Below are 22,502 nucleotides of genomic sequence, written 5' to 3'. Positions count from 1 at the left end.
CCTTATATCCATTTTAACATGGCAGTTTCTCTAAGCCCCTCATATCTCCATGTATGATCTGTCAGTGCAACTACAACACTTCTGTTTTGCTCACTATGGTCATAACCCTTCCCAGGCTTCTAAATATGACAGTAGCAATAATTTTGCCCCATCTCCAGTGATCCTTGCCAGGACATTAAGTCTCATGTCCAGGAAAGTAATCTAAAATCCAGTTCCTTGATCAAGTGCTTTTAAAATCCAGTTCCAGGAGGACATCCTTAGTTCCTCCTAGTAATTCTCACAACTATTTGGCCGTATACTATCTTTATGTGTTTAACTGGGTTCTTTTGAGTTCTAATTCTATTGTAGTTGTTTGACTGTCCAGGACACTAGTGGGGACAACTGCTGACTACCTTTTGCCTTTTATGGGAGGAGCATCTTCATCATTTTCTAACACAATGTGGTAGCACCTCTTACTAGGGAAGGGTGATCTTCCTTGGAAACATTTGGTGTTCAGTAAGGCATTTATTTCAAATGCCTGAGACATCCAACCAGATGCCCCTAATTCATATTTTAGAGTTTGGGGTTGTTCTAAAAGCCTCTTGGCAGTGTAACAGAGCAGTCTTGATTCAACATTCAAACACCTCTGAAGACCTGTAACTGTCAAGAGCTCCATATTTATGTTTAGCCATATTTATTCTTTTATCACATGTTCTTAGTTACTTACTTCCCACATTCAGCTTATTGCTTTTCTTCGGGGTCTCAATTCAGTTTTGTATAACCTACAACTCTGTTCTCTTTGTAGACATTTCCTCCAATATGTTTTAAATCCATGAATTATTAAAACTACGGATGGGTGTTTTTTCAAATTGGTGCCACCAAAATCTTTAGCTAATAAGCTGTCACTTTTGTCAGGAATTATCAATGCATGCCCACTACCCCATTCAAGACCGCCTTCCTTTTCTCTGCTGTTAGCCAGTTCCAAACTCCTACCTCACTACCTGTTTTCTTGGACCATTTTCACTCTCATTTGCAATAGTCTAGTTTTTCCAAGCAGGAGACACCAAGATAGGATTAGATGCGTCAGAAATTGATTGGTGGCAGTGGAGAATTGGTGACAGTGAAAAGAGACTAAGGACCAGTTTAATGTCTGTGTAGAGGACTATAGTATAGTTCCAAGAAGGGTACTTCCAGACCCATGTGGTCTTCAAGACAAAATTATCTGTAGAAATAGTCTTGCAAGTTATCAGGATGAAATTGCCTTAGCAACTTTAGTGCCAATGCTCAGTTATTGAGTAAGCAGCTCATAGAATGTGTGACATTAGTGTGAATAATAAGGGAAGAAGAGCAGTCATTCTGTCTGTAAGAGATTTGGGTGATACATTTTCAGGGCTACTATACATGTACACACATAAACATAGATAGGGTCATACAGTTGTACCTAGAGATCAGATTCCACCATGCTCTTATTATTATATTTTTTAAGTTTTAAAATTATAATTAAAATATAATTACATCACATCCCTCATTTTCTTTCCTCCTACCTGTTCCAGGTGCCCCCTACTCCATCTCAAATTGGTGGTCTATTTTTCTTTGATAATTATTGTTGCACATACTTCTATACATGTGCAAAATATGCAAATACAACCTACTGAGTCCATTAGTGTTGCTATGTGTATATGGTATCAGTGCTGACCACCTGGAATTGGATAACCAGTTAGGAGGCCCTTTCCTAGGAGAGACTAATTCTCCATTCCTCAGTAATCTCATTGCCTATAGTTCTTTGTTTAGGGGTGGAGCCCTGTGAAACTTTCCCCTCCATTATAGCATGTCTATTGATGTTGTAATCCTTCAGATCCTATTTAGGCAACCATATTGTTGAATTATCATGGGTGTAGCTTACCTTTCATTTCTAGGAGACATAATCTCATAGCAGACTTCCTAGTCCTCTGGCCCTTAAAATATTTCTAGCCCCCTTTCCACACTATTTCCTGAGCTTTGGTTGTAGAAGTTGCATTGTATCTGATGTATCTGTGACCAACACAGTTTCCTCTGCCCGTACTTTCTGTGGCTATAATCCATTAATCTATAGCAGTGACTCACTGTGCCCAAGGGTACATAGGATTAGGGACGATCTAATGGCTCTGGCCCCTGTGCACACAACAGTGATGTGTGATGTCCATTTTGTTTCTACTATAACCACAAGAAGGATGGCACTATCAAGTGATGGATGTTTCCTTAGGTATTACTATGGTTAACTCTGTTGGTGGGAAGAACCTCTGTAACTAGTAGACCAGGCGGTAGAATGTATCCACACACTACATGGATATGTGGCAACAGGAATTGAAAGCACACAAGCTCTCTGTCATTACAGAATCATGCCTGCAGATATAGCACCATTCATTTTGTTTAAATTTTCTCAGCTTTGGTCTGGAAGGAGAGATTTCCTCCAGTTGGCTGCTATGAGCTTTTGATACATCTCCATCATTGTTAATCATTTTCTCAAATTTTATCACCTCAAAATCTCCTAGGTACATGTATATTATAGAATATTATTTTAAGATATGTTACATTTGTTTATGCTGTGGAACATTTGTTTAATGATGCAAAGATGTGTCGCATACTTTTATATTGCATTTATTTAACTCTGTGAAGCTGTGTTACTGTGACTGCCTAAAACACCTGATCAGTCTAATAAAGAGCTGAATGGCCAATAGCGAGGCAGGGAAAGGTTAGGCTGGGATGGAAGTCAGAGAGAATAAATAGAAGGAGAAATCTGGTAGGAGGTTCAAAGAAGAAGCAAGAGAGATCAAGGAACAGAGAGGAAGGGGTCAGCCACCCAGTCACACAGCTAGATATTGAATAAGAAAGAAAGAAAAGACATACAGAAATAGAGAAAGGTAAAAGCCCAGAGGGAAAAGGTAGATGGGATCACTTAAGTTAAGAAAAGCTGGCAAGAAACAAGCCAAGCTAAGGCCAGGCATTCATAAAAAAGAAAAAGTCTCTGTGTGTGATTTATTTGGGATCTGGGTAGCAGGCCCCCAAAAGAGCAAAGAATAAAAAAACAACTAACAACACATGTATTCTCTAGCCTTGTCCTGGCAGCCATTTTTTCCAAGAAGTCCTAAATGTTTTGTTATAAAATGGTAATTATAAACCAAGATCTTGGTGCTAGGTATGTGTGTTTGGAATATTAGGAATAGAGTTTTAAAATAATATATCTAACCATCTATACTTTGTATCCGTCTGTCTATGTATCTTTCTGTCTATGCACATTCCCTGACTTGGCAGTCATTTAAATTAGTGAGTACATTCAATGGCTCATATATGAGTATATGTACATATATATGTATGTGTGTATGTATGTATAGGTGTGTATACAAAGGTATGGACATGCATATATGTATTTTTATCTATGAATATATGTATATGTTTATATGTATATATGCATATATATGTGTACTGACACACATATATTTGTGTTATATATGTGTGTGTGTGTGTGTGTGTATGTGCGTGTGTGTGTGTGTGTGTGTGTGTATGTGTATGGATTCTACTGATACTCTGATTTCAATCCAACTCCAAAATTGATCCTGGCCCTCTCTCTTTGTTTTTAGTATCTTTTTGTAATCTAGATGTTTTCATAATTTATTTAATCAGTTCCCATTTTAAATGAGTTTAATTGTTTTTAGTTATTGACAATTAAAACAAATATTGCAAAGGTACTAATTGTACATTTATCCTGCAAAACTTTTATAAACATTTATGTTGGACAAATGATGGTGAGTAGATTTTAGAGACTGTACATTTACATTTTTAATAGATATTCCAAAATATTCTCTAGAATTATTTTTCACATTTTTAGAAACTTGTTTTAGGAGTACATTTCTTAAAAGTGATATTAGCCTCTTCACTAATGTCAGGGTCTCTTGTGATTTCCTCCTGTCATCATTTTGACTAGTTCTAATGGAATCCAAAAGACTTGCTGGCACTCACTTTTCCCTTTAATCTAGTTAAAATGATGAATGGAACAATTACTCTCTAGCCCTGAGTCTTCTGATAGTGTTGTAATTTTTTTTATTCACAGACATTTCCAAAATCTCATTCTCTTCTGACAGCCTTGGTTAAATTGTTGGCATTTATGCTGATTTCTTTATATCCTAGTTAAGGTTTCATTGCCCTGACTAACTTGGAGATATTAAGCTCTCAGTTTAGAGATATCTTCACTCTTTCAAAAGGCCTCCTCCTAGGCAGTTTTCAAACTTCTCTTAATAGCTGCAATTAAATGCCCCTGTTGGTTGTACTTACCAAGCCAAATGGTTTCACATTTTACTGGTGTGCTTCTCTGAATTTCAATAGGCAGATCCAGAGTGTGCCTCACTCTGAGTGTTCTTCTCATTTTTCTCTTTTTCTTGCTTTTTCTCTTTTTAAAACCTCTATCATCAGATGACGACCTAGGGCTCAGCAGTATTATTCACTCTAAATTGAAACTTAAAATAATGAGTCTATTTTTTGAATGTATTGAACAATGTTTAGCAGCAGCATGACCTGAAGGAAATTTGCTACAATGAACAGTGATAACTGAGGTTGGAAAGCCAGAGTACAGAGAGTAGATGACATTGAAAGGTGAAAATAGTACCTGTTAAGTCAGGTATTTATGAAGGCTTATTATATAGACCAGATACTGACTTGATACTAAAAGGGCACATCAGGGCACTTGTACACTGTGGTGGAGAGTGGAAAGTCAATTTTAAGTATCTACTTGTTTGGATAGGTCTCAGAGTGGGGTGGGGGATATTCTAAGGAGGGCTGTATTTGTTAAGTGCCTACTAAATTCTCTGCACTCAAATACATGTATTTTTTAATGTACTTTAGAGCACATTTTTTAAAGAAATTTTCTGTTCATTTTACATACCAACCACAGGTTCCCCTCCCACCCCCCAGTCTTCTCCCTCCAATTAACCCCACATTCCCATCTCCTCCAAGGCAAGGCCTCCCATGGGGAGTCAATTGAGCCTGACATACTCAGTTGAGGCAGGTCCAAGCCCCTCACCCTGCACCAAGGCTGTGCAAGGTGTCCCACCATAGGTAATGGGCTCCAAAAAGCCAGCTCATGCACTGGGGATGGATCCTGATCCTCTGCCAGGGGCTCCTTAAGCAGATCAAGCTACATAACAGTCTCACCTATGCAGAGGGCCTAGTCCAGTCCCGTGGAGGCACCACAGCTGTTGGTCCACAGTTCATGAGTTCTCACTAGCTTGGTTCAGTTGTCTCTGTACATTTCTGCATCATGATCTTGCTGCCCATTGCTCACAGAATCTCTCTTCTCTCTCTTCGACTGGACTCCTGGAACTGAGCCTGGTGCTTGGCTCTGGATCTCTGCATCTGCTTCCATCAGTTACTGGATGAAGGCTCTATGATGACAATTAGGCTATTCACCAATCTGATTACTGGGGTAGACCAGTTCAGGCACCCTCTCCACTATTGTTAGTAGTCTAAGCTGGTTCATCCTTGTGGATTCCTGGAAACTTCCCTAGCACCCAGTTCCTCTCCATCCCCATGATGTCTCCCTCTATAAAGATATCTCTTTCATTGTAGAGTGCATTTTTTAAATTAGTAATAATTTTTGTCTGTCTTTGGCCTCTTTCATTTTTGTACTTTCATTTCATTACACACATTTTTATGTAACATAAAATATTTGAGTTATAAGAACTCTTCAAAAAGACTTAAAGGCATAAGCTAATATGTGTTAGGTGATTAGTTTATTTGAAGGATACAATGAGATACAGTGCTAGACATGAAGGATTATATGGAAGAGGCCAGAATTAAAATTATCCTTAATAACGTTTTCTTAAGCTTTTAACATTATACTTCTCAACTTTTACCTCATTTACAAACTCTAAATTATTAGTCTACAGTTCTCTATTTTGAATTGATCATTTTGTAAATTGTTTTTTCCTTGCTCTGGACCATCAACTCATGAAGTAACAGATTGAGATGCTTTTGTGTTTGATGTGTATTTACCAAATATACATGTAACACCAATAGGTAGACATAAGTTCCAGAAAACCCTAAATAAAAGTGATCAATTTATCTAAAATGACTTATCAGCCATTTATACTAAATTTTGATACATTCTATTAGGATTTTATTTTATGGAAACTTTTTTATGAATAAAACTAAAACTTACAAATATAAGCATCTGCCATTGTACAGCTGACAAGCTCTAAGTGGTCATGCTAAGTGTAAGAAGTTTGGATGAACAAATATTTTTCTGTTAGCATAAAGTTTTGTGGCACATATATTAAAGTACTTCACAATGGACCTCTTCTGATCTTTTAATATTCAGACTATTTGGGGAAACCTATAATAATTTTCAGGTGTTAGGGAACCTCTAGATAAAATTGTTTTATCTAAAGCAAAGCATGATAGTGTAGGTAGAAATCTGATAATTATTGCCAAAGGTCTTTTAAATGATGATGGTTTTCCTTTAAAATATGTTTCATTTGCCTAGTTTCTTAGCCTATTCTATTTTATATAGTGTTACCTTACTTACAGTGGATACTGAAAAAAAAATTGAGTTTTTCCTTTTTAAAAATTTTCTTGTCTGCTAGGCAGTGGTGACGCACGCCTTTAATCCCAGCACTTGGGAGGCAGAGCCAGGTGGATCTCTGTGAGTTCGAGGCCAGCCTGGGCTACAGAGTGAGTTCCAGGAAAGGTGCAAAGCTACAGAAAGAAACTGTCTTAAAAAACAAAAACAAAAAACAAAAAGCAAGCAAACAAACAAAAATTCCTTGTCAGCCTTTCTTATATCTACCCTAAGAAGGCCTAGAAGTCTTATCACAAGTTTCCAGGGAATGAGCACTATTAAGGTGTGGCTGTGCTCAGTGCAAGGGCAGATTTCTTCCCCTGTTCCTTAAAATTAAAATAAAAATTTTGGATGAATCTCCTTTTTTCTTCTACTTCTGTTTCTTCTTTAAATTTGATTAAAATATAATCACATCCTTTTTCTCCCCTCTATCAGTTCCCTCTAAACCACCTCCCACCCCACTCCACCCCACCCCACCCCACCCCACCCCACCCCACGCCTGTGTCACTTCCATATTCTCTTTCAAACTCAAGGTTTCTTTTTCAAAATTCTACTTGTTACATATATATGTAGTAAATATGTAAGTGAAACCCACTGGGTCCATTTAGTATTGTTATGAGTGTGTTTTTTAGAGCTCAACATGAGATCAGATAGCCATTTAGGGGCTCATTCCTGAGGAAGGCAAATTCTCTTTCTCTCAGCAGCCCTGAATCAGAACCTGTAGTTCTTCATGTAGGCATAGGGCCCCATGAACATTCACCCATCCACATTGGCAGGTCAACTGCTATTGCCATCATTCAGTTCTTGTTTAAGCATCCATGTTGTTGAGATTTAATGGTTAGCTTCCTTGTCTTATCTTGAAGATACAATCTTGCAGTTTACTTCCTGGTATTGAAAATTGATTAAGACTTTCAGGAGTGAGAGAAATGGATTACATTAATAAAGGGAAGATGGTTGTCAGGGTGGAAAGAATCAGGAAATAAATGGGCATTGCACTGATCCATGAAAATGGAAATGAGAACCAGACATGAGCTGCTGCAGTGAAAATGAATGAATGGGGTGGATATGAGACATTTGGTATTGAGTCATTGGTTCTGGGTTCAAGCTGATAATGAACATATATGCAAAATTGTTATAAATTTCCATTTCAAAAATACTAGAAATGTGGACCAGAGTGAAATGCTTCAGAACTCTTGGTCAGCTGAGTTATTTTCTAAGACTGACCAGCTTATCTTTTGTGGCTTTGTACTTTAACATGATTACTGTCAGGCAAGCATGAATATAGACTTAAGAGTACTAAAACTTTTGACTCCTCCCCCCCCAAAAAAAATCTAGAAAACCAACTAGTTTGGGAAATCCTCCTCTGTTAAACATCAGCAATTGCACCATTTGTTAATAAGCAAATGCACTGTGAGCTAGGCTTGCTTGCCAATTTGCAAGCACTGTCTGAAATTCTGAGTGCTGTTTCCCCAAAATTACCTCAAAGTACAACCCAGGTCAGAAGGTAATTATCTCTTTTAGAAACTTGTCTGTGCAGTTCCTTACTAGAGGGAAGGCTTTCTGTAGAAGCTAATATTTTCCTTTTGTTGAGATTTGAAAGTTATAAGCCTTTCTCTGCTTCTTCCCAGCCAGGTCTCTAGACAAACTTTATAACTTTGCTGATTGCTCTGGACTCCACCTGATATTTGCTCTAAATGCACTGCGTCGTAATCCCAATAACTCCTGGAACAGTTCTAGTGCCCTGAGCCTGTTGAAGTACAGTGCCAGCAAAAAGTACAACATTTCTTGGGAACTGGGTAATGGTAAGTAAGGATGTCATTTCCTATGAATTGATAAAATAAAGGGGAAAATAAGTTGGCTTGAAATATAATCTTAGTCCGAGGCTCTCTTTAGGGGCTTGGCCCAGAAAATGATTAAGATCCTTGGCCACTGAGTTGACTGTTGTCTTAGAGTTTCTCTTACTGTGATGAAACATCATGACCAAAAGCAACTTGGGGAAGAAGGGGTTTATTTGGCTTACATATCCAAAGTCACAGTCCACAGAGGGAAGCCAGGGCAGGAACTCAAACCAGGTAGGAACCTGGAGTCAGGAGTTGATAGAGAGACCATGGAGGGTGCTGCTTACTAGCTTGCTCCTCATGGCTCACTCAGCCTGCTTTCTTATAGAACCTGGAATTACCAACCCAGGGGTGGTCCCACCCACAATGGGCTTGACCCTCCCCCATCAATGGCTAATTAATAAAATGCCCTATGGGCTTACAGCATGATCTTTTGGAAGTTTTTTCTCAGTTCTCTCCTCTCAAATGACTCTAACATGTGTCAAAAAAAAAAAAAAAAAACAAAAAACTAGCTAGCATAATTGGCAATATAAGACCAAAATAGTTAAGGACAGTAGATTTAATTAATTCACACCACATAGTTCTCTCTGGATACCTCCTTCCAAATATTATGGAAATGACACACACACCGTCTCTCTCTCTCTCTCTCTCCCTCTCTCTCTCTCTCTCTCTCTCTCTCTCTCTCTCTCTCTCTCTGTGTGTGTGTGTGTGTGTCTCTGTCTCTCTCTCTCTCTCTCTCTCTCTCTCACACACACACACACACACAGAGAGAGAGAGAGAGAGAGAAAAGAAAAAGAAAGAAAGAAAAAATAGTATGTTGATCAATGACTAACAGTTGATGTTAAACCAGATAAAACCTGAGCTTTATAGTGCAGTGCATAGTATGGAGAACATTGGTCCTGAAAGATGATCCTTATAAAATAGCTCATTGGTTCTTTGCCAGACAAATTCTTGGAGCACTACATGCATTGCACAGGTGCACTTGCTCATATTTATTGCATACTGGAATTTAAAGTTTTCTTAACAAGAAGGCAAGGAAGAAGAAAAATAAGAAATTTCATATATTCTAATAGCATCCATCAATGAAACCTAGCATTCATCTTCTTCTCTCTTCTTCTGTTCTCTTTTCTATTCCTGGAATAGAGGACATTTAAAAAGAATTGTGGCATAAAGTAATAAAGACTTTACTAAACCAGAAGATAAATGGTTTTCCTTTGGTCTGGCTTTTTTTTTTTTTTGGTTTTTTAAAATATATTGTACTGCATAACTAAAATAAAAAAAAAAAACTAGTTACAGAGAAGCTAGAAAAAAAATCAAACCTAGAAAAAAAATCACAACCCATGGGTGATTGATGGAAATACTTTTTCAGAGTTTTTGAAATCTTGGAGTATGAGAGTTTGTTCACATAAAATAAATCTTCAGCTGGTGTAACTGGAGCAGCTTGCTAGTAAGATCTAGTGAGGAGAGAAGAATATGTGTCTTTCTATACAGTTATCTATCACGAATTGCCCTTCCCATCTCTTCTGTCCTTCAAACTCTCCTACCTAGTTCAGAGAAGGAGTGACGCACATTCCAAGATTGTTATTACAAATAACACAAAACACGATTCTCACCCTAATTCTTTTAAATGCTTCTTCAGGGCACAATAACAGCAAAGGATCATTTGAAGGGAGGTAAAAAGGCACTATCGTGGGTGTGAGAACAGGGATGGAGATGGGACTAGAGAAGCAGAGTACCAAATTCATGAATTTAAAATGTCAACCAAGCAGGAAGAAAGCACAAGTTGGCTTGTTGTGAGTGTTTGGTGGGTTAACTTTGACTCTCTACCCTGGACATTTTAGCATGGCCTTTTCTTTTCTTTACTTCTTCTCTTTTATGTCCTCTTTTCAATTATCAGACATCTTAAGTACATTCTCACTTACAAACACACCCTTCCAAGTAGGCATGATAATTTTCAGGCTGCAAGTAAAGTTGGTAGAGAACAAATTGTGTTACTGAACATCAATTACGATCTCTTTTTGTTATTCTTTGAAATTTCATATACTCCTTTAAAATAGTTTTACTGTTGACAGTTTCATTCCCATCCTCCTAACCTGCCCATCTCAGTTTATCCTTTAGGGTTTCCAGAAGATTATTATTTTTTTTTTTTTTGCAATTACTGGGTACTTCTTGTATCAGAATCTTACCTTACAAGATACCAATATACTCTGTTCACAGTTTTTATGTTGTGTATGTGTCCTTTCCCTGTTCAAAATTCTCTGCATGTTCACCATTCTTGCCTAGACTTGTTTCTCCAGTGTTCTGTCCATTTTCTTTTCTATAACCTTATCTTTTTGGACAGAGTGAATGACAAGGACTCTGGCCAGTCCTCATCCCCCATCCTTCCATCTGCCCATTCCCTCATCTCAAGAGCAAACCCAGTGCCTGAAATCCAAAGGAAGCATTTGCTCAGCCCAACTGAAAGCCAGGTAAATGTTCAGCAAAATATAAATGCAGCTGGATGGATAGTACAATAATATAACTTCTACAGTGGCTGATTTCAGTTATCTAAATCTACTTTTCAGTTTCTCCTTCAAAAACAAAGAATAATGAGGAGTACACTCACCAAATCAAGGCATACCTGAAATCAAGAGGCAGCAATTAAGAATGTATAGGATTCAAATGTCTAAGAAGCAAGACTTTCTTGGCACAAGATTTTTATTTTGTGACTATGAAGTGTGTGCAATGTTAAATATCCATAAATTGTAAACTTTGTAATTGATTAATCTCAAATATTATTAAGGACCAGCCTTAATAATATCCTTCCCAGGGGCTCAGAAGAGAAGCTATAAATGGCGAGAATTATTTTTGGGAAAATAATCTAAATACACCGATCTCTTTGTCTGTCTACTTTATTCCTCTGGGATAAAATTCTATCTGCACAGCTACATTCTGTTCTCGTGCCTAGCTCCTTTCTTGACTGATTCCTCTCTACTTTTATCTGCTGTCCCCTCTAGGTTCTATCTTAAATCTATCATCTTAATTCTGCCCTACCTTGGTCTTTGTCATCTCGTTCTTCTTCACCTGGCTCTTCCTCATCTTCTATCTCATTCTTCTAGTACTCTCTTCTAGCCTTCAATCTAGTTCTTCCACATCTCAGTTCACTCCTCTCCAGTTCTTACCCATCTATTTCCTCCATTCTCTTTTCTCTTCTCCTTCTTGTCCTCCGAAGTCTGAGGCTTACAGTTATATACCCTTGCAATAGCAATGGTCTAGCTAAAGCAAGGTCACCAGGCTTGGATTCTTACAGAATCATAAAGGCAGATAAGAGTTTTCCTCTGGCAGTGACCATAAAGCTTTCTTTTATAACCCAAAATGAGAGTGGTAAGGGAGGAGGTCAACTGAGAGCTAAAATCGGTTAATATATCAGAAAAAAATGGAATTTATGTCCTCAAACTACATTCCTAGAAGTGGTCAGGTAAAAATGTTAGGAGTCTACGTTAGTAAGGCTGTATAAGAAAGGAAGTTCTCAGCTTTAATTGCACAAGAAATAAAGCTATCCACCTGACCTAGGACAGGCATTGTTTCCATAAAGGTGTTACTTTAGTTCAGGAGATCGTTTGGCCTTGGATGCTTGATAGGTATTTTAGATAAATACACTGTTAGGAGTTCTTCAAAGCACACATAACATACAAGAAAATCATTGTAGGAACAAGCTAATATACATACAAAAGCTAAAATATCATCAAGACTTCTTAAGCCATGGCTTGACCTTCAGAAAAGTCCTTGACCTTTCCAAGTAGTAGTTTTTGTGATAGTAGTGTATTTCATTACATTTTCCTGCAGCTTGCAGCAGTTTAATACTGGGTGCTGATTATATATTAATCTTTGGTGAACTGAGAGTAAAGAATAATAGAGAATTCCAAAGCTGGGGTGCACACTGGGGAAATATAAAAAAATTTCAATTCAACTCTGCCTTAGGGAAGTAGTGTTCGTCTTTAGAAAACTATTTAACAATAAAATTTACCACAAAATAATGCACCACTTTTAATTAATGACCATGATCCTACATTTTGAGTTGCAAATGCAGTATAGAAATGCGTATTTCCATAGACTAGTAAAGTCTACTCCAGTTAATTATTAAATCAGTGTCATATCTGTACCCACACCTGGCCCGTATACAGTCACTTGTGCTCTTCTGAATTTAGCTACAGCATTCAGTTCCTTAGAGTCTATTCAGTCATTTGACAAAATGAAAACTTTGACTTTAGGAAGCTTAGCCTTTTAAAGATGATTATTATTGTCATATTGTCATACTCGCTACCCAGCTTTATTTATTTATTTATTTATTTTTTGCTAAACATTTACTTGGCTTTCAGTCAGGAATAACTTTAATGCATAAATAATATGTATACATTTTTACTATGTATATCTGTGTATGTGATAGCTTTGCAAAATCCATACACAAATTGAACCACAATTTTTAAACCCATGTGCTCTGCAGCTGAAGCCACAGTCCAGGAAGGCCAAGCATCTACTTCAGCTAGTAGCACACCTCAGTGTTGTTCATCTGTTGCTTGTCTTTTAGGCAAGCAAAACACGAGTTACAGGGTCATGGAGGCTTCTATCCAGATTTCAGATAAAGTCTGGAAGTCAGGCTAATGGAGAGCAGGGATAGATCCTTTACAGGGGTCCCCAGAGGAGCAATGCATGAAGCTATGAGAGTGAAGCTGTGAAGGTGGTTGGAGACTACAGGGAGTTGGAGTTCCAGGAACATGGAACATTTCCAAGGAAAGCCAAAGGCAAGAGAAGCAGTTTAGGAGAGAGTCAGGTGAGCTGAAATTCACAAGACAGCAGGTTTGCCGGTGCCTAAGCCCTTTGAAGCTCACATGACACCACCATGTGCCTCAGACGCTGGACATGCATCCACAGAATATAAGTTTGCCCTACTGGATTGCAGTTTTGCTTTGGTTCCACCCCTCCCTATACCATCATTCTTCTCTTTGGAATTAGCAGTGTTTACTCTGTACCACTGTATACTGGAAATGCTTCATTTCATCTTCTCATTTGTAGAGGCTCACAGTTAAGTGTTGATTTTGACTCTCGGTAATAAACAATAAAACAACTTTGGATTTCAACTTTTGAGCAATGTTGGAACTTTTGAGAGTTTGGTAAAGGATTCATGTATTTTCATAGTGAATATACAGAATAAAGAACGTGTAGTCTTCAAGAGTTTATTACCTAAAACCAAAGATAGGATAAACTTAAAGCCATTACTCCTTACTTCTATAACAGAAGGGCCTCTTTAATTTGAAGAGATTAAATTACAAATCATAAAAGCTGTTAAACCAACATAAAATATGGATTAAAATATATATTAATGCACAAAATTATTGATAAATTAATAGCTATTTTTAATATTTTAAAACACTTAAGTAGCTTGTAAAACTGGTACTGACTCTGTTTACAGATACATGACTTTAATGACATATTAATGACTTCTCTAATTGAGGTTCATAAGCAACTGAAAACATAATACAGCTTTTTTTGCTTATGATATTGAATATGTACCAGTAGGTGACAATTTACAAGACATGAGGCCAAATTCTGAATCTTATTAAAAAGACTTAAAATCATGATTATGATTACATGGCATCTTAGAAAAAGCAAAACCACACAGAGAGAGTAAATGGAGAAAACATTTCCAGGAGTTCTGTAAAGAAATAAAGAGGGGAATGAATATGTGGAGCAGGCGGGATGTTTAAGATAATAAATTAACTCAATATGTTACTGTGACTATAGATGAATAATCTTACGAACCTTCCAAAGTCCACAGTACTATATAATACAAAGAGTATGCCATAATGCAGATGATAGACTTTAGTGTCAAAAGAATGTTATCAGTATTGGTTTATCAACTGTACTAATATACCAAACCAAGTCAAGACATCTATAATATGGGAAGTGAGTATGTGTTTGTGTGTGTACATGCCTGTGTGTGGTATATACACATCTACAGTAGGGAGTGCACACTATGCTGGTCTCTCTATACTGAATGTTCAACTCTGCAACATTAAAATTGTTCTGAAATATAAAAATGAGATTCACTAAGAAAAATAGATTATGAACCATGATGAAAATGAACGCTTTAGAAAGATGAGTGTAATTTTCTGTGTTGGTTTCACTTCGTATTAAACACAACACTAGAAGCAATTGACAGAATATTGTTAAACAGAATTAACATGGCCACATCTCAAAAGAAGATGCACAGATGGCCAATAACCACATGAAAGCATATTTAACATCATTAGCCACTGTAGGAAAGTAAATCAGTATTTCACCATTAAGTATGGTAGCCATAGTTTTTTCTCATATAATCTTTATTAGGATAAGGAAGTTTTCCTTCTAGTCAGAGTTTGTTGGGAAGATTTATCATTTGCCAAATGCCTTTTTGTGTTTGCACATATTGATGTTGTACTCTGGTTGTTTAATCCATCAAAACAATAGCTTATATTCTTTGGGTTGATATTAAATCAATCTTGCATTCCTTGCATCAGTACCACTTGATCATAATGTTTGATTTTTTTGTATATGCTGTTGAAATTGGTTTGTATAAATTTTGTGGAGATTTTTTTGTATCTATGTTTATGAGGAATATTCATCTGTAGTTTTCTCTTAATGTCTCTGTCTACTGTTGGTAACAAAAATATTGGCCTCATAAAATAAATTGTAAAGCATGCTCCCTTTGTCCTTTTTCTGGAAGACTTTGAAGAATTGGTATTTCTTTCAATGCTTAATTAATCTGAGTCTAGGCTTCTTAGAAAAAAGTTTTTTTTTTAATTACAAGTTCAATGTGTCTTTTCTTTTTTATATGTTTATTTAGAGTTTCAACTTTCTTTGAGTCTGGTGGCTTTGTTTATTTTGTGAAACAGAGTCTCTCTTTAACTTAGGCTAGCTTCAGACTTGCTATGTATCTCATGCTGACCTTAAACTTGTAATTCTTTTGCCTCAGCCTTCGAAATGCTAGGGTTACATGCCATGAGCTACCAGACTAAGCAAAGTCAGTTTAATAATGTGTGTCCTTCTTGAATATTTTCATCAATTCACTGTCTAAATCATTTCCATAAAGTTATTCTTAGTAGTCTTTTACCACTTTAACTATTTGAGGCCCTTTATGGTCTTTTGTTATTAATTTTGTTAATCCAGGACTTTTCTGTTTTCTTCCTTAGTCAGTCTATCTGAAGGAATGTCAGTCAACTTTTTCTTTTTTTTTTAATTTATTTTTAATTTTTTAAAATTATTTTATAATTTAATTTAATTTTACATATCAGCCACGGATTCCCTTGTTCTCCCCCGTCCCTCCTCCACCTTCTCCCCAGCCCACCCCCCATTCCCATCTCCTCCAGGGCAAAGACTCCCCTGAGGATTGAGTTCATCCTGGTAGATTCAGTCCAGGCAGGTCTAGTCCCCTCCTCCCAGGCTGAGCCAAGTGTCCCTACATAAGTCACAGGTTCCAAACAGCCAGCTCATGCACTGAGGACAGGACCCTCCCACTGCCTGGATGCCTCCCAAACAGATCAAGCTAATCAACTGTCTCGCTTATCCAGAGGGCCTGATCCAGTCTGGGGCTCCTCAGCTATTGGTTCATAGTTCATGTGTTTCCATTCGTTTAGCTATTTGTCCCTGTGCTTTTTCCAACCTTGGTCTCAACAATTCTCGCTCGTACAAACCCTCCTCTTTCTCGCCAGTTGGACTCCTGGAGCTCCACCTGGGTCCTGGCCATGGATCTCTGCATACAGATCCCTCAGTCACTGGATGAAGTTTCTAGCACGACAATTAGGGTGTTTGGCCATCCTACCACAGAGTAGGTCATTTCTGGCTGTCTCTCGACCATTGCCAGTAGTCTATTGTGGAGGTATCTTTGTGGATTTCTGTGGACCTCTCTAGCACTTGGCTTCTTATTGATTTTTTTCTCATTTTTATTACTTCTTTTGTTTTAGAGATTATAATTACATCATTTACCCATTCCCTTTGCTTCCTCCAAACTCTCCCATATACCTTGTCTTGCTGTCTTTCTGATTCATAGCCTCTTTTTTGTTAATTGTTGTTACATGCATATGTGCATATTTATATGCATAAATATTCCTAAATACAACTGCTTAGTCTGTATGATATCACTTTATGTATGTTTTCAGGGCTGATCATTTGGTATTGGAAAACCAATTAGTGTGCTATTCCCTGGAGAAGACTGCTTCTCCAATCAGCATTCCTTAGATGCTTGTACTCCTTTTGTTTAGGGTTAGAGCCTCGTGGTCTCCCCCTTATCCATGGTGGCATGTCCTTGTTCAGGTTTAGGTAGTCATGTTGGTGAGACTTGTTTTTTTTGTGTGTAAAAAGAAAGACAAGAGCATATTAGATGCCATCCTCAATTTCTGTCCGTCTTATTGCCTTGAGACAGGGTGCTCACTGAACTAGAAGCTTGCAATTGTTTTTCTGCTAGGCTGGGTGGCCAGCAATCCCTCAGGTCACACTGCAATACTGGCTACAGGCATCCACAGCCATGCTTAACATAGGTAGGAGGGGTTTAAACTCGGGTCTTCTTGCTTGCTAAGCAAGTGCTCTTACTCACTTAGGCACATCCCCTGTCCCTTTTTTGTTTCTTTTCCCCAAATTTTTATCAAAAAATTTTTATATAGAAACTGCGTCTGTCTTTCTCTTCTTCAACTCCTCCCGATCCTCTCTAACCACTCAACTCATGTTCTATCTTCCTTCATTTCCCCCCCCAAAACATTTTCCACAGAAAACAAACATCAAACAAACCAACAAGCAAAAAGACAAAAAACAAAAAAGCCAAAACAAAGAGAAAGGCTCACCAAACCCAAACCAAAACATGGGGTTTATTTGTGTTGGCCAACCACTCCCGAGCATGGAGCTTGCCCCAGAATGTGGTGGATATACTCGGTAACACTCCATTGGAATAAACGGATTGCTTTCCTTTGCCAGTAGGTTTCTCTGCTATAGAGGCTACCCCACATCCACTTCCCCCTCTCAGCCCTGAGATCCTATCTGGCTTGAACCCGTGCAGGCCCTATGAGTGCTGCCACCGGCTCTCTGAGTTCATACGTACATCAGTCCTGTTGGTCTGGAAGTCCTGTTTCCTTGGAGCCATTGCTGCCTCTGGTCTTTACAGTCCTTCTACCTCCTCTTCTGCATAGATCCCCGAGTCCTGTGGGGGGGTGGGGTGATGAAAACACCCCATTTAGGACCAAGTGCTCCAAAGTCTCTCAGCCTCTGCACATTGTCCCGTTGTAGGTCTCTGTTAAATTCCATCTGCTGTACGAAGGAGAAGGGGAAGCTTTTCTGATGTTGGATGAGAGAGGCTCTGATCTATGGATACAGCAGTATGTCATTAGGAGTCATTTTACTATTCTGTTCCTTTAGCAGAATAATGTAGTAGGTTTTCGCCTAGGCCTGTGACCTATTGAGTCTCAGGTTCTTGGTTACATTAGCTGTGGACCTCACTCCATGAGATGGAACCCATACCTTTTTTCATTTTCTAAGGAAGAATTTTAGGTTATAGGTTTAAGATCTCTTTTATTTCTAATATAGGACTCTCAGGCTACAAATTTTCCCCTAAGCATTGCTTATTCTGTGTCCTATATATTCTTTCATTTCACTCTGTTCCAAATATTTTTTCTTTCCCTGTTATCTCTTTATTGGCCTATGTACTATTCATTTTCATAGTTTCTTAATATTTGTTAATTTTCATATTTCAATTAGTTAATTAAAGTGCAATTCTGTAAGTTGTAGCATGAATCTTAAAAGTTCTTATTAATAAAATCAAATCTGAGGCCAGTTATTGGGGTGAACACTGGAAAATCAGAGAGCCAGAACAAGCCACAGCTACCTCACCTCATCGGATCCTCAGCTGGTCTTGTTTCCTCAGACTGGAGGCTTCTGAGTCCTCATCCAGAATGAGTCTCAGCTGAATTGCTGCTCAAAAGTCTGAATGCTTAACCAGCCAAATGCTTCTAGTTTCTGGTCTTCATGCCTTATATACCTTTCTGCTTTCTACCACCACTCCCTGAGATTAAAGGCTCACTTTCTGGGATTAAAGGCGTGAGTCACTATGCTTGGCTGTATCCTTGAACAGATGGATTTCTGCCTCTGGAATGCTAGGATTAAAGGCGTGTGCTACCACTGCCTATCCTCTATGTTTAATATTTTGGGTGTTCTGTCTCTGACCCCAGATAAGTTTATTAGGGTGCACAATATTTTGGGGAACACAATACCACCACAGTAAGTCAGGAAATATACATTGTATGATTTAAATTATGTTTAAAGTTTGAGATTTGTATATGTCCTGGCATACACTCTATTTAGAAGACTGTTCTGTGTGCCCCAGAAAACAAAGTGTATTCTGCTATTGTTAGGTGAAATATTTTGTCAGTCAGACAGGCCAAGTTAACCTGTAATGGACTCAAATCTTCTACCCAGCTTCTTGAACTGTGCACTGTGACCCTGTGTGGGTTGTGTAACTGAATGTGGGGGTTGAAAAAAAAATTTGCTAACAGAAAATTTTTGAATGTGCAATGACTAAGAATTAATTCAAGATTATCCCAGTGTCATTGGAAAATGCTCAACAACAGAAACTTTCAGGGGATGTGTTTTAGGCATACAGTTCCAAATTACAACCCTTCATTGCAGGGTGGTCAAGGCAGGGACATGGAACAGCTATCCACCGTGAAGAACACAGAGAGAAAGGCCGCATGCATTTCTTTTTTTTTTTTAATTTTTATTAAGACAATTTTTTTATTCATTTTACATACCAATCAAAGATCCCCTTTTTCCCTCCTCCCGCCCCTCTAGCCTCTCCCTCCCTACCCACCTCCTCGTCCCTCCTACAAGAATGTTAGGCTTCCCATGGGGCGTCAGCAGAATCCCTGACTCTGGTGGGTTGACCTTTTGAACACTAGCTGTCACTTGCTGAATACTCCCATGGCCTTTTGCTACCAGCAGCTCTCAATAACTTTGACTGTATAATCATCAATATTTAGAACACTTCATGGCATATAATATAAATAAAAGTACAAAATGACAGAAGTAGGCTTATGGCCACTTCAGAAAAATATTGAAAATTCTGTCTTAATCCCAAGCAAAATTAACTTAATTTTAAAAAATAAAACTCAAGTCAGCAACTCAAATACCAGTTTTTGAAACCAAATTTTCTGACACAATCCAGTGTTAATAAATAAAGTTTCCTGGGGGGTCAGAGCTAATAGCAAGCCATAGCAGAGCCGGGCGTTGGTGGCGCACACCTTTAATCCCAGCTCTTGGGAGGCAGAGCTAGGTGGATGTCTGTGTGTTCAAGGATACAGCCAGCATGAGACACACACCTTTAATCTCAATACCAACCATAGAAGACCTGCAGGTCTATACAGACAGGCAGCGACGAGGAGTTCATGTGGTTAGGTTTACAACCAATGAGAAGGCAGAAGAGAAAGTCAATAAAAAGTACAAACACACAAGAAGTAGGTCTCTTTCGGAGAGGTAGGACCACAGCGACAGTGAAGGGTAAGGTTTTAGCTCTTAGCTATTGCTCTGACCTCTTGGCTTTTTATCTCTGTATTGGCTCTGTGTTTCTTATTTAATAAGATGGTTACATCTACAATCCAGTCTGGAAATAGTATTAATTTGCTATTTTAATACTGAGGAGTGATATCACAAAGATATTAGAAGTCTTTGTTTTCCATAATTATTATATACATGTTTTTCTGTAAGAGCAGAAAACTTTGTATTTAAGAGGAAATTCATAATACACAGTATTCTCCAATCTGAGCTCAGACTAACACAGAAAATAATAATCTCTTCTCAGTCTAACACAAGCTGCACACATTTAGCTCATTTTTACCTCAGAGAAAGTTCAAACTAGACTAAAGGCATTTGTAAATAGATCATAAGTTTAAAACTTTACAGTTATGCACAAATGTTTACCAAGGTTACTAACACAAAACACCCTAAAAGTCTGCCAATTCTTCACTGACCAAGTCTGCTGATAAAAAGCTATGCCTCAGAGTTTGTTGCACTGGGCAGTATGTCCCCTTCCTCTGGTCCTGAAACCTTGGAACCTTGGGTTACCATGGTGATAGCTGTGTTCTTTATTGTCTATTCTAGGCATGTGCTATGACGTTGAGAGTTTTGAAACTTTTCTCAGGATTGTAAGTTGTCTCTTGTTAAAAATGTATGGATAGTCAGGTAAGAGAGGAGCTAAGAATGAGAGCTGAAAAGCTGTAGATTTAGAGAAGCTTACTTAGAACAATAAAGAGACATGGACTGAAAGAGCACAGTGCCTAGACTCATTCCTTATCCCTCAGATTAGATCCTTAGCTGGTTGTAGAATCTCCTTCCAACTCTGGGAGAAAGGCTTTGAGTCTATCTCCTTAAAGGCTTTCATTACAATCAACTCTGAAAACATTGAAGATACTTATATTCTTCAGGATCAAACATTTTTCCAAGATTTTGTTTATTTATTTGTGTGTGTGTGGGGGGGGGGTGCTTTACCAGTATGTATGTGAGCACAATGCCCAAGGAGGCCAGAAAGTGGCTTCAGGTCCCTTGAGGCTGGAGTTACAGATGGTTGTTAACAACTGTGTGGGTGATGAGAATCAAAATCTGATCCTCTTAAAGAGTATCTGGTGCCCTTAACTGGCTCTTAATGTCTCTCTATCTCCATGGTTTAATTATTTATATAAAATAAGCATGTCTATATATCTCTTTAGTATGCTCTCATCTTTAACAACTGGTAAATTTTTGTGTGCCAAAGAATTAAAGTTATCTTCTTTTTTTAAAATCAGATGTATTTGTTATTTTTATTTTATGTGTATGAATGTTTTGCCTTCATGTATGTGCATGGAGGCCAGAAGAGGGCACGAGATACCCTGCAACTGATATTAAAGATAGAAGATAGCTGCCCTGTGGGTGTTGGGAACCAAATTCAGCTCCTCTGCAAGAGCAGAGCAGCCAGTGCTTTTAATAATGGTGTCATCTCTTCAGCCTCTAAGATTAATTTCTTTATTATCATCAGTAACTGTATGATTTTACAGATATACATGAGGTCACATAAAATTTGTGATGAGTTAACTTGTCACCATCTGTTTTTGAGCAGCACTAATTTAAATTCAGATGAACACAGAAATGTTGCTTCAGTGGAGTGTTTCACTGGACTTTGAGTGTATCATCTCACTCTCTTCTTGCCTCCTTTGTTGCCGATTTAAAAACTCAGTGTTAATCTCATTTTGTTTTCCTGTATGTGCTGTGTCATTTCAGGTTAAAAGTTTCCATTTTATTTTTATATTGTCTTTATATCCCTATATAAGTCAGTAACATACTTTCTATTAATTCTTTTATTCCTTTTAGTTCTTTGAACATATTTTATAATTTTGAAGTTCTTATATGCAAAATAATCTAATGTTAAAGGCTTCAGAGAGAGAGAGAGTTTCTATTGACTGCTCTTTTTCCTTTCATGTATATGGTAGCACTTTCCTATTTTCTTTTCATACCCCATAATTTTGTTCTTGAAAGTAATGCATTTTAGATAATGTGTTAGAGGAATGCAGAATCATTAGTTGTCCATCCCAGAAGTTGAGTTTATCACTTTTGGTTTGGTTTTTCAGTTACAGGTCTAATGCTCTAGTCCACCACTCTTGTATCAGGTAGTTACTGATATGTCCATTTAAAAAACTTAATCCTCTAGGGGCTGGAGAGATGACTCAGTGGTTAAGAGTACTGTCTGCTCTTCCAGAGGACCTGGGTTCAATTCCTGACATACATAGAGTGGCTCATAACCTTTTCTAACTCCGGTCCCAGAGGATCTGACATCCTCTTCTGGTCTCTGAGGGCTCTGCGTGCCCATGGTACACAGACATACATGCAACACACATACATGCAAACAAAGCACCAACACATATTAAATGTTTGTTTGTTTATTTGTCTTTTAATTAATCCTTTAAAGATATTTTAAGGTCAGCTTTCTAGGAGTTGCCTTCGCATTGATAAATGATGAGCCAATAATTGATCAGAGATGTGCATACTTAACTTGAGCCAGTAAGACCAGGCCA

General features: G+C 37.9%; 1 protein-coding gene across 1 annotated transcript in view; it reads left to right on the top strand.

Annotated features, from left to right (window-relative positions):
• The first annotated feature begins 7,614 nt into the window (after positions 1-7,614).
• The window catches only part of Hpse2 (heparanase 2 (inactive)), a 225,117-nt gene continuing 210,229 nt past the window's right edge, over positions 7,615-22,502 (top strand). Inside the window, exons 1-2 of the mRNA XM_028888799.2 lie at positions 7,615-7,645; positions 8,197-8,370. Coding sequence (XP_028744632.1) covers positions 7,615-7,645; positions 8,197-8,370 — 205 coding nt within the window. The remainder of the gene's footprint in view (positions 7,646-8,196; positions 8,371-22,502) is intronic.

Source organism: Peromyscus leucopus, chromosome 1 (assembly GCF_004664715.2).
Source record: "Peromyscus leucopus breed LL Stock chromosome 1, UCI_PerLeu_2.1, whole genome shotgun sequence".
NCBI classification, from domain to species: domain Eukaryota; kingdom Metazoa; phylum Chordata; class Mammalia; order Rodentia; family Cricetidae; genus Peromyscus; species Peromyscus leucopus.
This window is presented reverse-complemented; position numbering and strand designations above follow the sequence as displayed.